General features: G+C 40.5%; 1 protein-coding gene across 3 annotated transcripts in view; it reads left to right on the forward strand.

The window, feature by feature from the left end:
• The first annotated feature begins 2,481 nt into the window (after nucleotides 1–2,481).
• svila (supervillin a) overlaps nucleotides 2,482–16,691 on the forward strand; it is a 79,240-nt gene continuing 65,030 nt past the window's right edge. The window contains exons 1-2 of one of the 3 annotated variants that reach the window (XM_080866017.1): nucleotides 2,482–2,567; nucleotides 8,330–8,394. Coding sequence is in view for 2 of the 3 variants with exons in the window: in XM_080866019.1 (XP_080722145.1) it covers nucleotides 16,359–16,386 (28 nt within the window). In the remaining variant the exon portion in view is untranslated. Of the gene's footprint in view, nucleotides 2,568–8,329; nucleotides 8,395–15,423; nucleotides 15,591–16,218; nucleotides 16,387–16,691 lie in introns of those variants that run through there. The other 2 variants (XM_080866020.1, XM_080866019.1) reach the window with 2 other exon arrangements.

The following is a 16,691-nucleotide window of genomic DNA, read 5'->3' on the forward strand; positions in this document are numbered from 1 at the left end:
CATACCCAAGATTTTCTTTGCTTCTTTTCCCCTTTTGCCTCTTGGATGAGTCCCAGACTATGCGTGAGCCCCTGAGCATGTTTCTTGAATGTCCATTACATAATCTGGCCAATGCAGAAAGTCACCCTTCAAACTGAACAGTAAACTCTTTAACTGTCTTTTAGTACAACTGAACTCCAGGGAAGACAAAACTGGATCCACTTGGACTCTCACTAAGAATGACATTTCTCCTCATACATGAAAGCCGTTAATGTAAAAATTCACACAAGCTGATGTCTTTCGTGAACTGAAGAATGAGCCAGAGACCAAAACGGTTTTAAAAATGTCCACGTTTGCCCTCACACTGGATGCTTTAAGAGCTGCAGGTCCTGGCACTTTGAGCAACGTGCCATGGGAGCACATCATGGCATTCATCTTGATTCACCACCTGCTGGGACCCACTGGAACAGATTTCAACATAAGAAGCCTTTTGAAAAAACCAAAACACAAAAAGGCTATATCAGATGCCTTGCGTTCAGATCCATCCACTGTTTACTGAAAGCAACCTGTTTCTAATCAGAGAGAACTAAGAAATCATCTGATATCAGCAGTGACAGCAGAAGGTCACTTGGCAGCCTTTGCTCTGTCTGTCTTCTGTGTGTCTGATTTACAGCTTTTATATAGCTGGTGGCATTTATGGAATGCTCCATTGAACATCATAACTGTAGTCCTTTTCAGCAGCGTGAAACATCTTTGGTAGCGTTTCAGCATCAACAGAAGCTTTATGTATGAGTCCTCCTTTGTAAACAAAGAATCTTTTCTCTTTCATGGTTAGCACATAACTGCAACAATAAGACAGAGAACTGCAACCACAATTCTGCATAACTGGGAATATTATCCTACACTGCAACCAGCAGCTCAGTGTTTTCCATATGGCTGCTGGAGAGTTTCATGTTTACTACAGGCTCATCAGCAATTCTGACTGCGGTTGGGGATCATTTGTTTGCCATTGGCCTGTTTCCCGTAGCAACGTGCCTCAAAACCTGCTGCTGCGCAGACCATTCAAAGGAGGCAACACGAACAAAGAGCAGAGGTGACAAGTCAGTCAAACAAAGTCACATGGTTATCTTTCCACCTCAGCAACTCACATCTGATGGAACACTTTAAACCTCCAAATAATGTATCCTCTCTTTCAGTGACAGCAAATAAAAAAAAACCACACAGACCTATTCACCTTCAGCACTTTGCATTTTACAAGGCTGTTAAAGGATGGAGTCACAGAGATAGCAGCGGCTCAAACTGTGGTCACGCTGAATGTTGATCTGGCCTTGTTTTTAATGGAGGGGACATGTGGACAGTTAACTCTGCCATTAGAGCAGAATGGTAATTGATTGTCCTTTGATCTCTTAAGTGCTTTGCTTTGTGTTTCGTGCATGTGTGTGTATTAGAGAGATTGCTGGCATACAGGCCAAGCAATGCTTCATGGAGAATGAGGAGGAAGTAGCGGCTTCACTTTTAAACACAGGCGCACCAGCGACAGATGGCATGCACTTTCACATTGATTCTGAAGAGAAAAGTAAATGTGCTGTTTGAAAAAGAACATTCAGAGTCAAGTCATACTGTAGAGCTTAACCAAGATACTGAGTTCAGCGCTAATGGGATGTTGCCTTCAGAATAAAGTCCAAAATGCATTGTTTATACTGTTGTGCTAAGAGTGACAATAAGGGACAGTATAACAGTGAAAACAAATAACAAAAGAAAATAGAAGTCAAGAAATAAATATATTTTGTTTGTTGCTTATTTATTTCATGTACAAAATACATTTACTACACAAGGGAAAATATGCTTTGTACCAGATTTAGCTAGAAGCTAAATTCCACCTGTAGTCTCTGGATATGACCCCCCTGTGAGATACGGTTTAAATCTATTAACAGAGACACACGTGCACACAAGTACACAGACACAACTAATTGAAAAAATACAAATATGAAAATTTGTATCTTATATATAGAAAATTATATTCAAATTCAGCTTATTGCATAGCAGAAAGCACTTATCAGAATTAAATGAATGCCAACAAAACTACTAAACCACTAAAACCCCTTTTTTTTCACATTCCGAGGCGTTTTCAAATTACTTGAAAACATATTTCAGGCAATAATTGCTTTAATTGCTGCGTAAAAGCGGTGCTACAGTCTGCCTTTTATGGTTCCTATCAACAAAATATTTGAGTACAATACCCAAACGCTCATCAAATCGCGATAATGTTCAGAAGAAGAACTGTTTTAGAAGAACTGAAATATGAAAGCAAACAGACGCTTTGTTATAAGTGTATGTTTGGTTGGCCAGTGTTGGCTTTTCCTAGTTCCAACTATTTCAATTAAGCTTTTATTTTGAAAATCTCCTGCCGGCAGCTCTCCTTGTAGATGCAGTGGGCTTGAAGTGAAGGCGTTTACAGAGGGCGGCGGATTTATGCGTGTGAGTGACAGTCTGTGCGCGTGCGTGTCTCCGGGATATTAACAGAGTTTGCGTTTGGTGGTGCTCTCACAGCCCTTTAGAAACAAGCTCTTTCACCCGGGACAGCGTCGGTAAGTGAATGCGACTGAGTGTTTGTGCGTGTAAACTGAGCTCGTGCGGCTTTCTAGCTCGACAAAGAACTTAAAACATCGTTTGAACTTGGCCGTTTTTTCTCAGAGCTGCAGAATAAGTGGAGTTTAAGAAGTTTGAAGGCTGTCAGCGCGATAACTTGTATCAAGACGCGATTGGAGCTAACGTTTGATATCAGTTCTTGAGCGTCGGTGCTTTAGTTATTATTGTGGCTCTTTATATAATGTATTTAAATGTGGGTGTATTTTAAACATAAAGCGGTGTGGCATTTATCACGTGAGCCTTGAAACACTGGGTCGCGCGCGGTACGTACATCCAGGTGAGCCCATCCTCTCTACAGGTGGAGGAGGCTGCTTACATTAGGCGTCACCATCCACACATCATTACAGGACGGCAATGAGGCTTGGTTTAGACAGCTAGTGAAACTAAAGACCCGAAGCTTATGTCACGGTAGACATTTTTCTTTTATGTTGCCATGTACTATGACACCTAAGATCGCTGCAGGGAGGCCGACACTTCTGTATGGAAGGACAGCAAAGCCAAGCTGCGCTGAAAACTCGTATATTTCTGTGTTGGTAACTTGTACATAGCCTGCTGGATGGACCTTTAGGTTTTGCACCAACCAGTACACCCCTGACTTTCATGCAGCATGTATGTGCTTACATTTAGAGAAATGGAAAAAGAAACATTTTCTCTTCTAAACAGTGTCATCCATCATTGGACTGCAGGGTAGTAACAAATGTGCTTACACACTTGGATAAATGCACATTTAGTCAAATTATATTACACACTTTAGACAAACCCACACCCACATGCATACACAGAGTAGCGTCCAAGTGTATTTTATCCTTTCCTCCTTCTTTGGCCCATAGTCTGCTGCTAGGAGTCTGCCAAAATAGATAACCTGCAGGTAATTAGGAAGGCTACTTCTGTGTTCTGTTTTCACTGTTGGAAATGGAAGTTAATCAGCAGCAATTCCACTTCACCAAACTGATGTGAGATCAGCAAACGCAGAGGGATCGTGACAACCCTGTGCTTACTCTAATAGCCACAGAGTGGACTGACTGTAGACTGAGGTGTGAATTTTGAGCTTTCCCTGTGCCAAATTTTGGTGCTTCCCTCCCTCTGTGGATCACATTTAACGTGACCTTTTGTTGATCCTTTTAAACAACAAAAGAGTTTGTCATGGCCCTGAACAGGAAGCTTTTCCCTTTGTTCATGTTGCCCTGTCTACAAATTGATGTGTAGCTTGAAGAAGGTAAGATCCATCTCAGTTTTGTTGCTGTTTTTTGGGACACTGGCTTCATAATCTTACGTATAAGTGGTGGCTCATAGCTTTTGTACATGCTTCTGTTAAACTGGCTCTAAGTCCACTTAAAAGCTCGGCCTTCAGGGCCCCTTGCCTTTAGCCTGCAAAAGAAACAATGTCCTAAAAGTATAAGGAGAAAGAACTCTTGATCACTGGTGACGATACCTGGGCATGTGTAGCTAGTGATTATTATCCAGAGACTTTTAGAGAGACTCATATCAATGAGTGATCACGGTGGTGATGATTAAGCCTCCGACCTGTTGTTGGAGGACTTAATAATAATCTGTGGTGATTAGCTGTGTAACCAAGGTGTTAATGCATGGGTCCTGTCTCCACCTCAGACTGCTATTCAGGTGACTCTTGTCACCATAAGACGTTAGAGTTTAACTTTTATTATTGTTGTTGGGTAATATTGTATGTGTTGAACTATTTGTTCAATTATTTGAAGAAGTCATTGTACAATTAATGCACAATATATTTCCAATTTAGATATTGGAGTGGATCTGCAAAGGCATAAATCCTCTGCATGGAGTCTATCCTGGATCTAAACTAGTCTTTTTTTTATTAGTCAAACAAATTTTAAAGATTTAGAAATCTTTTTATTTTTGTGGTCTTTTCTATTCCATGTTAATGGGGCTGACATCACTACACCAGCTATAAAAGTGTTTTTTTTTTCTTTTGAAAAATTGGAAATAGTAATAACTTTACTGCAGTGGTAACACTTTGCAAATCCATCCAGGGGAATAAAATGCACCCTTTGGTGCCGCTGCTGGCCCATGATGTAGGCCAGTGGTGTTAAACATTACATCTAGGTTAGATCTGAGTGAGTGTACAACCCAGTTTGGCCTAGATCTTACCTGGATGTGTGGACTGTGAGTTTCACAAGCCTGATCTAATGTTTGTTTTGTTTTTTTTACCCATCCTCTAAGATTTCACGCAACTGTATTACACCAGTTGTTCTAAATCCATGATCCATTTGTTTTAGCTAGTGAAGTCTGTGGTGTTGTGTGTATGGGATAGTCTGAAAACCTTAAACAATGTAAACATCATCTGTTGGAAAGGTCACAATGTTTTAACTTTTTTATTGGTAATCCTAATTTCTTAAAAAAAAGTTTGTGTGATATTTATGACTAATATTAAAAAAGAGAGAAACAGAATGCATGTTTGAACAGCTTTATGATGACCTATAATTATGTTTGGTTGTCACTTCACCCTCTAGTGGCCTTAGTTATGTCGGAAACGAAGGAGGAAGTAAAAGCCGTGGAATTGAGTATATGTGTGGGGAAGAGTTTGGGTTGGATGGACTGATGATGATGGTCCTTTCAAGCTTTGACTCGTGACTTGTGGTCAGTCTCTGGCATAAACAGTGTTTTTATGTTCACAACCATGCCTTTCCTACTGACTTTCCAAGTTTGTGCTAATTGTAGCCTTGACTACGTTTCTGTTATTGTTATCTTGATCGTGAAATTCCTTCTTTTTCTTTTCTTTTTTTTTTTTTAAATCCCAAACCCATTCCCCTCCCATCAGACTTGCAGATGTTTGGGAGTGGTTATTGCAGCCTAGCGAGTTATCAGCTCAAGTTATGCCATCTTCTCTTCTCCAATGTGGTTTACTTGTGGAACAGCTATGTTTGACTCTTGATGCTGATCAGGAGGATGGTGTGGTTTTTCTCCTCACAGCTCAGTTGGGTCATGTAGGCATTTTGGAAGGGCAGTGTACCTTGCTTTGCTCATTTTTCCTTCTCATAATAACTGAGCTCTAGCATGAGAACTAGTTTTTGAAGTGCAGCTTTATTTATTTACACAGTTAAGTGCAAATGATGACCTATGTGAACTTGCTTTTAGGCTAAGTTTTAATTTCCAAATAGCTGGTATGACTGGGCTCCAAAGGAGATGTGGTTGAGAAGAACGCTCCTCTGGGTCATTGTATGCAAGCACAAGCGCATGTGTGCTCTCAGTTACAGTGTAGTGTTCCCAGGGTCTCCACCTTCTGTGTTTCAGAGTGAGAAGCTGCTAGAGGAGGTTAGTTACATAAGCCTGTTGGGTGTTGCGTCATTGTTTTGGGGGCCCCAGTTCAGAGAGCTGGGGCTGAGACTTCAGTTGGGTCTGATGGACCACTGCCTCCCACAAATCCAACCACCCCCCTCCATTGAAAGCAGATGCTCAATGACTCTCCTGCTGGGAGACATGGCTCAGTATTGGCAATGAAATGAGGCTCCACCTGTAGCATGGATGGACCTTATGCATTTGTCTATCAGTGTCTGTTGATTAGCTGATGTGGAAATCTGTTTCGGGTGGGCTCGGTTGCCATGACATCAAAGAGGAAAACATGCAAAACAGCAATGATTTATAGATCTACAATCCTCAAAACATCCCCACCTCTTTAGCCTCGGTACAAATAAATCAACCTCCCAAACTCTCATAATTATTCATAAAAACGTTGTGGGTCTGAGTTGGTTTCTAGTTAAATACAGTGGTGTTTGAAAAACAAAACCAAAAGCAATACCCTCTGATTGCCCTCATCAAACGATCGGGAGTGGACGTTTTTGCCTTTTTAGTGTTTCTGTGAACTGGATCTTGGGAACAAACTGCACAGAAAACCCAAAAAGAAAAAGTCTGGAATTGTGTGTTTTTAAGTGGCTGAGTGACCTTTTGGGTCTGCACGCATATTATGTTCCACATCAGTGCTCTTTGAAAACAAGCTTGTAAGTAACCCAGAGTTTCCCTCTGCGTGCTAGAAATTCCCCAGACCTGCAAATGTAAGAGCCTCAGGTGTGTCCCAAGTAAGTGAACTGTACTGCAGAGTCTTTGGTGTCCCTCTCCTGCTTTATCTTGTAGTCTGGTTAATTTCTCTCGTCATAAAAATCAGTTCTAAAAGCTGGCTCTCATTACAGTACCCACACCCTGTCTGCCCCCAAGTAACAAATGTAGAGCGTTGAGCAAGAAAAAATGAGCATGGCCGCCTTTATTGGGTGGAAATGTAAATGGTTTGGGAGGATAACGTGTTAGTTGAGTCAGTTTTTAGCAAATTCATGCAAAACACAAATTAACCAAAGTGCTGCAAATGTTTGATTAAAGGCATCATTTAAACCATTCTAAGAAGTTACATTGAATAACGGAGAGGGGTGGATGACCTGATCTGGAGGGCGAGGATGGTCCAGAGTTCCAGAACTGAGAATCCCAGCAGGCTGTAAGAGCCAGTCTGAAAGCTTGCAACTATTAAAAACTGCTGGACAGCAAAGCTAAGCCGAAAGTGTGGCTGATTTAAAAATGGATGGATAACCTGAGGAAAGCTCCTGCAAGTGAGCATTTTTATTTTAAACATAATCATACACTTCCCAGGAAGGTAAGGAACAATGCAGAGAGAGATAAAATGTGTCAGTGTTTGCAGTTTAATAGTCCAAAAATGATGCAGCGTGCACTCACATTAGACTGCTTTACAGTGTAATGGCAGATAGTGATGTTGTATATCTGCCCTGTTGAAACTACAGTGTCCTAAAGATCAACTACAAAAAGTGCCTCTTAGACACTTATCGTTTGTTTGTGGGAATAAAACGTTGTTAACTTGATAATATGCAGATATATTTTATCAGATAAGATGGGAAGTGCAGCAGAAAATAACCTGGTGATCTGTGTCCCTCCTCACTTCTGTTGACTGTTTACTTAAGGGGGGTAATAATAAAGGAACTACTGAAGCACCTTTCCTTAATATTTAGCTTTCATTTTTGCTGCCACTCAACCGTGCCGCATCACTCAATTAGGAACTTTCTAAAGTAAAACTGACTGCAACCTGCGTTCATGTCTACTAATCAGAAGTCCAGCTGTGGCAGTTTGATCTGAATGCAATGCTGAAAGGTGCTTCATTGAATCAAGCATTTAAAATAAAAAACAACAACAACAAAACTGCAGGAATCTTGTCTTGATACGATGAAAGCATAAATGGCCTTCTCAAGACCATTAAAAGGAAGAATGTATTGGGCTGTTCAGGCTGGACGGTGTCTGCTTTGATCCTGACAAATCTTGAAACAACATAAATTTCATGGCATTACCCATTGTGTACTGGAAACTGCTGAGATGCTGTCATTAAGTGCTGTCAGGCACCGAAGCCTGTTCCTCCATATTGGCTGATGTAGGTCATGGAGACAGTGTTGCACAGGCATGTCAGTAGCTTTTGTAATAGTTCATCAGTTCATCTCTTCAAATTCATACTTTTTCTTTTGTCCACAGCATTATGACCTGTTATGTTGTGGAGAATAACCAGATATTTTCACACTTTGTTATAAATATGAAGCTATACTACTTGTTTTCATTTATGTCCGTGCAGTCACAAGAACAGAACACAATGTTAATTTGTATTTGTTCTCTGTACTTGCTCTGATATAAAGTTGAAATTTCCAGCATGCCTAGTGACCGAGTTAATGATTTGTTGTTTCAGGATCAAGTGGCATTGAGAGGTGTGGACGATAGAGGAAGGAAATTGAACTCTTAAGTATTCATCCTGTAAGTATTTAAGTTGGGTCCATTTGCACTTCTTGTAAAAAGCGACTCCTCTCTGAAACTTTGAATGTTTTGTACGATAGAAAGAAATAAGAGGACAATCATGTCCTATATTTCCTGCGATCACCCATGCATGAACCTCTGTGTGTTTGGCTGACCAGTTATTGGTAACCATTTGTCAGGGACATAATAATGTGCAGCAATAATGAGGCGAATGAACGTTGGGCCCTGGCTGTGCATACAATAGACAACTTCTCACTGGTGGCTGCTGTTATGTTATGTTTCCAATTTTCCATCAGTTGATATTTTCCTCTCAAACTCTCTTCCTTTTAATGAGCTTCCAGTTTTTGATGTAGCCTGCAACCATGTACTTTATATTAAGTAATGTTTAATCAGCACAATGTTTGTGATATAATGGGGAAAAAAAGCTGAGATTGATAAAGTCCTTTGAAATATTTGTATTCACATTAATTATGCTGTGTTTTTAAAGTTGCCAGAACTTTTGTTTTTACATAATTTATCTATGCAAAAATAATTCATTAAGGGTTATTTTGTGGCAATATTATATTGTGTATTCAGATTTAAAAAACAAAAACAAATTAAAATGCCCTGGAAATGCAAATAATTGCTGTTTAATTTATACATGCAGACAGTTTGCCGTCAGTCTGAATGTGTCTTTGTTAACGAGCACAGCTCAACTGGCTGCCAGCTCATTATATTCTGGTTATATTCCTATAGTGCAGAGACTAAGACCAAATGTAATGGTTAAATATGAATTTCTGTCTATGTAGACAACTGCAGATGTTTGATTTTATTTTTTATTTTTATTGTTTTTCATAAGTAATTGCTGTCCTGTTACAAACGGATTGCATGTAATTGCCAGCCTGACGCCATTTAATAGCTGGCAGTCTGTCTTACTGCAGGTTTTAGTGGCAGTATTGGTGTGTTTGACAGCCTCCTTTGCAGCTAGAAAATTAAAAAAGTGATCTCACTGGATAAAATTGATATTTGTAGATGCAAAAGGTGAAAAATTGCAGTATATATTATTAAAATACTCAACCACAGTACCGCAACATGTTAAAAGTCACAATAATGTATCGTCAGTGAAGTATTGTTATAATACTGTGTCGTATTCCTGACTCTAATTTATTGTAAAAGACAAAATATTTTATGTTTTTTAAATATCAAAATAAAAACCAGCTCAGTTTGTTTCCCTAACATCCCTCTTCCTCACTGCTTTAGTTTACTGTTGCCACCTTGATGCTTTTGTCACTGGATAGATCCTCTTTATACCCATAAAGAAGGGTTTTCCAATGTTGCTTTACAATGACATCTTGCTCTTCTTGCACAGGAGCCGTCTTTGCCTCTCTCTGCTGTTTCTCTGCTGTTTTAATTGGATGAATGAGCAGTGAGGCAGAGCAGCATGTGATCAGTGCACATTGTGGTGGTGTGGGGAGGATGAGAACCCTTGTGCTGCGTCTAACTTTTTCTCTCAGCCATCATTTTGCACGTAAAAACAGCTGAAATCCCACCATAGCCTTTCTTCATGGTTTTGTTCATATTTGCTGCATTTAGAAAATCTGACCTGATTTGTTCTCTTGCTGGCACTTGCCGGCTTTATTTGCCATTGATTACCACTTAAGCTCTAAAGCTCCGAGAATGGTATTTGGGTCGGCCCTTTTGTTTATAGAAGTTTCTAGAAACTGACCAGATTTATTTACACCTTGGACTACTTCAGATTTCTCTGAAATGAATAATAATAATAATAATAAACTTTATTTATAAAGCACATTAAAAAAAAACCAAGGTGCTTGACAAAAAAATAAAATAAAATAGGAAAAAGGAGATGGGAGGGAAAAGAGAAAGGACCTGGCACGTATCAATTATAAAACCATGACAATTATAATACATAAAAGTAGTTAACAAAGCATAACGGATAAAAATGTATCAACGCACACCAAATATTAACTAGGTGGAAAAGCAAGATTAAATTAATAAGTCTTCAGCCGTGATTTAAGCAGTGGCATAGAGTCAGACGCCCGGATAGCAACAGGAAGATTGTTCCATAAGACTGGGGCAGCTACAGCAAATGCACGGTCGCCCCGAGACTTCAGCCGAGAACGAGGTTGCTCCAGAAGAAGTTGGGTAGCAGATCTAAGTGCTCTGACAGGAGTGTGTAACCTACGAGGAGGACAGGCCAATGTAAAGAGAGTTGCAATAGTCCAACCTGGAAGTCACGAATGCGTGAATAAGTTTTCCAGGTCATTATGCGGAATATAGCGCTTAGCCTTAGAAATGAGGCGCAGCTGATTAAAACTAGACCTCACTACGGCAGACGCTTGCCAAATTTAAACGAGCTATCCAGTAATATGCCCAAATTACTTCCATAATCAGAAGGGGAGCTAGCAAAAGGCATCAGAGCAACACACAATTGGTCGCGGGGGATTTTACTATCGAACACCACGATCTCAGTTTTCTTTTCGTTCAGGACAAGAGTATTACTCTTGAACCAATCTTTAACCTCGCATGCATTCACAAAAATAGTGAAAAGACATAGCAAGATCGTCAGTAATGTTTAAATAAATCTGTATATCATCAGCATAGCAATGAAGAAATGAAGCAAGCTCATTTAATGGCCCCAATGGCACAACCTACTCAAAGACTTGTAGCACTGAGGCTCTTTTCTCATTGTTGCCTGTTTTCTCATTGCTCATTTTACTGAAGCTGAGTTAAAGGTGAAGAAGACGAATGGGTTACTGAAAAGCTTCATATTTCTCTGCTAGTCTTTAACAACCTGGAGGAACTGGCCCTGGCAGCCTGTTTGGTTTTTATTGTTGGCTTCCGGCTGGCCTCGTGTCTGTTTCTCCCCATTGCTTTGTACCTCTGAGGGGAGCCTGGCACATACAAACAGTTCCTCCTCTGGGCAGCTGGCGTTCTCTCCTGTCCACATGGATACCTGTAGGATTTAAATCGCATCAACCAGTTCGGATTTATAGTGTCTCATCCTGCTGTTGTAGCAATCATGGTTGTGAGGGTAGGCAGAGCTTATAGTTTCTTATTGGTTCTTCCAAAGCAGTTATCTAGGTAGTTTATGTTGATAATTCAATATTTTATTATTAATTAGCTAGCATCGTCTCTGCCATTGATGGCCAAACTTTCTGCTGTTTATGTTGTGCGTCTTTGTAGATGTTACAAAGATTGAACCTCAGTAGCTGTTGTGTTGCCATAATAGGGTAGTATGTTGCCAAATACACACACACGGGCTTAAGTGGCCTAAATGTGACACTGAGTGCTTATATAGAGACCCTCATTGAGTCACACCAATGTTTTATTTTTATTTTTGTTGTTACAAATAATCAAATATATTACAGTTCTTTTTTTTCTTAAGCGTGATCAGTGGTCCTGTAATCTAGTGTAGTTGGAGAAAAGGTCAAAGTTATTAATTGTACAATATTTTATTATGAATATCAATTTGAAAATCATTTAAAGAGAACTTTTAAAAAGTTTACAGTGTATGCTGCCAGAGGTCTTAGAAAATAAATTGCGTCAGAGTAAATGGGTAATTTTTAAATCACACACGGCAGTAAAGCGGCACTAAAGGTTAGTGTTCCATTTTGATCACTTGTGTAGTTTTATTTGGTTAATGTTTATATATTCAGACAGCTGGAATTTGAATGCTGGCAAGTTTTAAAGGTGGGAATCTTCAGATTACAACCTTCCTTCCCACAGAAAGTGAACCTGGCTTTAACCTGAGATCTGCAGTAACAATCCAGAGTTTTTCAGAGGCTAAGAAAACACGTGTAACCCTTTAAAACCCTGTGTTTATTATCCAACCAGTCACTCATTCATTTTCTCCCACTCATCCAGTTCAAGGTTGTGGAGGGATTAGAGCCTACCTCCTTTATTGTAGGCCAAGAGATGGGCCAGACTATTGCACAGCTAAAACAGATAAACCACGCGCGCTTCTATTCACTCCTACGGCCAATTTAGAATATCAATTAACTTAACATGTGCATGCCTTTAGTCTGTGGGAGGAAGTCGGAGTACATGGATACAAGCAGGGAGGACTTGCAGACTTCACACAGTCTCTAGTCGACCAGTGGGTTTGAATCCAGAACCTTCTTGTTGCAATCTTTTGTACCACTTGGAGGCTAATTGTGGTGAATTTTCCCACACGTCTAATGAAGGGTGTCATTTTTATTATCAATCTTGACTATATACAGTATAAAATATGGGTCCTATCTAGTAAGTCATACTTGTTCCTGGGGAGCAACTCCCAGGCTGCCCTTTGTCACCCATAATTTTTATGGACAGAATTTCCTGGCATAGTCAAGTGGCATAACTCTTGTTCACGAGTGAGGTGAAAAGGGAGCGGGAGATCGACAGATGGATTGGTGCTGCAGCTGCAGTGATGTGAACATTTTACCAGTCTGTTGTGGTGAAGAGAAAGCTGAGTGAATAAGTGAAGCTCTCGATTTACCTGATGAGCTGAAGGAGGTGGCCTGAGGGAGAGGGTCTGGGCTTCTTTGATTAGACTGCTGCCCCCGTGACCTGGCCCTGGATAAGTGGAAGAGGGTGGATGGATTCCTTCCTTCCTATCTTTTTATATTGCCTGCTGGCATGTTGTTGATATTACATTCTCATCCATATAAGGTAAAGTGCTAACGTATCAGCTAACAATAGCTAGCTTGGTTAGTAAGTCTTATTCATAAAGTGTAAAGGAAGAATACACAGAGACACGTGGAATTCTTAGTGCGAACTAACACATTAATAAAACACTGGACTTCAGTCAACAGAACTGAAGTTTCTGGAGCTTTCCATACGACACAGTCAGAATAATCAACTGAGAAAAGGCTTTAACAGTGTTTGTGCCCATACAGTTTAATCGTGGATGTGGTCTTTTCAGAGACTGGGTGTCTGGCTCCAGTACACCTGTGGCTATGATGATGCCTTACAGCTGGACGTTTGGAAGCTCATGGGTAATGACTCAGATTTTGAGTACCTACTGGATTCACTTCATGTTTCAGCTCTGGAGGTTGTCCACTGGTCTTGACATTCACTGTGTTTTGCAGCTTGCCTGGTTTGGTGGAGGTATACATTATTTTTCCCCTCTCTTTCTGAAACAAAACCTTTCGGTTTAAGCCTTTGGATGAAGTTGTTCTTTGAACTGGAAGAAACATTGTGGAGTTGGCCTTGTGAACCTGAATCTGTGCATATTTGAGTAGCAGAGGAGTCTTTGCTGACAGGTTTGTTACAGCTTCCTGCTGTTTGCTTAAACCATAATTTAGTCCTCATTTTCCTGAGTTCCTTCAGTGTCCATACATACACGGACCCACCTCCAGGACAAATAAACACTCTCTCCAAATCCACCGACACGGTTCTCTCCATAAATTAGGAGTATGTGTATGTTATGTGTCTACTGTACATTCTTATTACGAAACCTTTTTTTTGACATTCACCCATCAATTTAACTTCTCTCTTTCTCACTTATATAAAATCTGTGTGTGTGTGTGTGTGAAACTTGTAGCTCGCAGTGCTGTGTGAGATAAATATGACTCATGCTGAAACAGGACACTCTCTATGACAGCAGGCCTGAAACAAGAAAGAGGTTGCAGTTAGGTCATGTCAGTTGTGTCAGTTCAAATATTTGAAATTAGTTATACTTAGTCAGAAACGAGAGACCAGACGCAGCTGAGTGAGGTCATGATGTGTGATGTTACCAGGTGCTTCCAGGTGCTCCCATCATCACCCCTCCTCCTGTCACGTCTAGGCAGTTAGGGCTGATCAGAAGTAGGTGATGACTTAAAGACGGAGTCATCACTAAGTGCCACAGGCTGACAGACAATATAATCATATGGCACATTGACGTCTGGGGAAATTTTAGATGGCACTCGTCATCAGAAAGGTTGCCTACCCCTGTTTTATAGGAAAGCATTTGTGCAGAATGCCTGAGATGGCACGGCCACGTGGCTGTATGTGTAACCTTGATGCACAATTGCAGAGCTGCTGAAGACTTCTGAACACACCAGTGATACTTGTTTATCCATATTAATCTGATGATGCATTTCCTGCTGGTTATGTTGAAAACCAGTTAGGTTACCAAGCGCTATAAGAATCAGCAGCTGTAGTAGATTTTAAAAATTACAGTTTTATTTGTTTTCCTTTCCACATCTACACACTCTCTTGTTGTTTGATTGCCCTAAACCAGTCTTTACTTGGGCTGTTTGTCAGCTTAGTCTGAGATGGTTACAGCACTTTTTCACAATATTCATTCTCCCTTAATGCTCTTAAGTCAGATTTATTTGGGTTTGCTGCTCTTGTTGCTCGCTGTTTGGCTCACTTTCTGTTCCAAGCAGCAGGCAGCTGCTAAACCCTCTGTTCTCCGCCCAGCGAAAGTGGAGCATTCAACCTTAACATAGACAGATGACACTGCATTGAAGACCAAACCGAAGGTCCAAATAAAAAATGTTCGTTTATGCCTGCTGATTGCTAACTTTTTAAGACTTTGATGATTACTAACACCATGCTCTTTAAACTGACAGCTACACTTATAGAAGAAGCGATATTTTGTTTTTATTTTTCACTTCTACAGATTTTATTTTATTTTTTAAAGTTCAGGATAATGTAAAAGATGCTTGTAATCATATTTAAAATGCGTTTGTTGCTTATGGCTGTTGGGCTGCGGCCATATGGGAAAGTAGCGGCCTCTGAGCTGTTGCTTTTTCTGGTTTATTGTTCCCCTGTTTGAGTCATCAGGGCCGCTGGAAGGAATGGAAAGGGATTCCTCCCCTTCCTATCTTTGCCGGGTGACTTGGTCTCCCCCCCCCCCCCCCCTTTAATTCTCGTTCTTTGTTGGAGCTGATTAGGACAGATTCCCATTTCTGTTTATCACCAGCATGATGTCAGGCACACACTCCTGGTTGTACTTCCCCTGACTGGTTTCATAGTGATCCCTTCCCAGAAGTCTCACTTATTTGCTAACTGTTGCTGCCTAAGCAGGTCAGCACTCGTCACCGCCTGTTTTGATTTGTAAGCTGTGGTTACTGGTGAGCCACCATTTGATTCCACACTAGTCTGTCCAGTCCTAACCTTCTGACAGTCTGACACTGTCCTGCTTCTTTTGTTTTCTTCTGACTGGATATTTTTCCTGGAGACAATCTGTTCATAAAGAAAAACTGGAAGCAGGGGAGCTATGAAAGGTACAGCCCACTCATCATGCTCTGGCCAATCATTTACTTGTTATAGCTGCTCTCTCTCTCTCTTTTTTTTTTTTTTTTCCATTTTTGTCCCATTTGAGCTGTATGATTGCTCTTGTGTTGGACATATCCGCCCATTAATGTCCTTTGAAAGCCCGTTAGTCTAACTGGGGGCCCAAGCGGCAGGCTTTGGTGAAAGAGGGGTCTGGTTAGTGTAATGTCATTTCTGCTGCTGCCAAGTAGACATGTAGGTCAGTGGCAGTGTAGGATGATGAAGGCGAGAGAGAAGACTGGAGTACAGCTGATAGACACAGAGGGAGCAGAGGGCCTGGAACTGTCATCGACGGTGCTGTCAAGATAAGATGTCTGCTGTGTAAATACAGCTTCGGGGGAAAAATGCATCTTTTTATGGTCATCTCTTTGCTTTTCTTTGCAATTTTAACTTTTAATCAGACACATCTTTTTTTTACCCCCAATTTTTTTTCCTTTTTGTTTGACCCTCTAACTCCTTTATCTGCCCTCTTTGAAGCTCTTATCAGCTCTTTGACTGTCTATTTATGGCCACTTAGTGACACCTTGAAATCTTGTGCTGCAGTATAAGGTGCTCATGGAAGGTCTGGACCTAATGCACATTGCACTAGAAGCTGAAAGTAGAGACTGTGAACTGTTTAACAAGAGAAAGAAACTTTGAGTGTGCCGACTCATCTGGATGCTTACTGTGTAGTTTGAGAGAACAGAGCTGTGTTGAATGAAGGTTCAAGCTGGGCTCTGATGGGCATAAACAAGCAGCAAAATCGAGGTGAGGTTTGAAGTTTTGCCGTGTTACTGAACATGTGAATAGTACATGTCCACCCACTTAATTTTTGTAGACGGAGCATTTGGTTGCAAAATATTTGGTGTACTTTTTATTCAGTTAATGTTTTAGATGAATTCACTGGATATTATGTATTTAAAAGCTAGACGTCTAGGTTAAAATAGATTTTGAAACTTGTCACTTTTCTGGAAAATTAGCAAACATTTGGGAGATCCAGCTTTTGCTGGTTGTTCTCATTTTATTGACTTGTTATATTTGCTCATTACAAAAGTGAGACAGTGACTTTTCTT

Source organism: Rhamphochromis sp. 'chilingali' (genome assembly GCF_963969265.1).
Source record: "Rhamphochromis sp. 'chilingali' genome assembly, chromosome: 18".
Lineage (NCBI taxonomy): Eukaryota > Metazoa > Chordata > Actinopteri > Cichliformes > Cichlidae > Rhamphochromis > Rhamphochromis sp. 'chilingali'.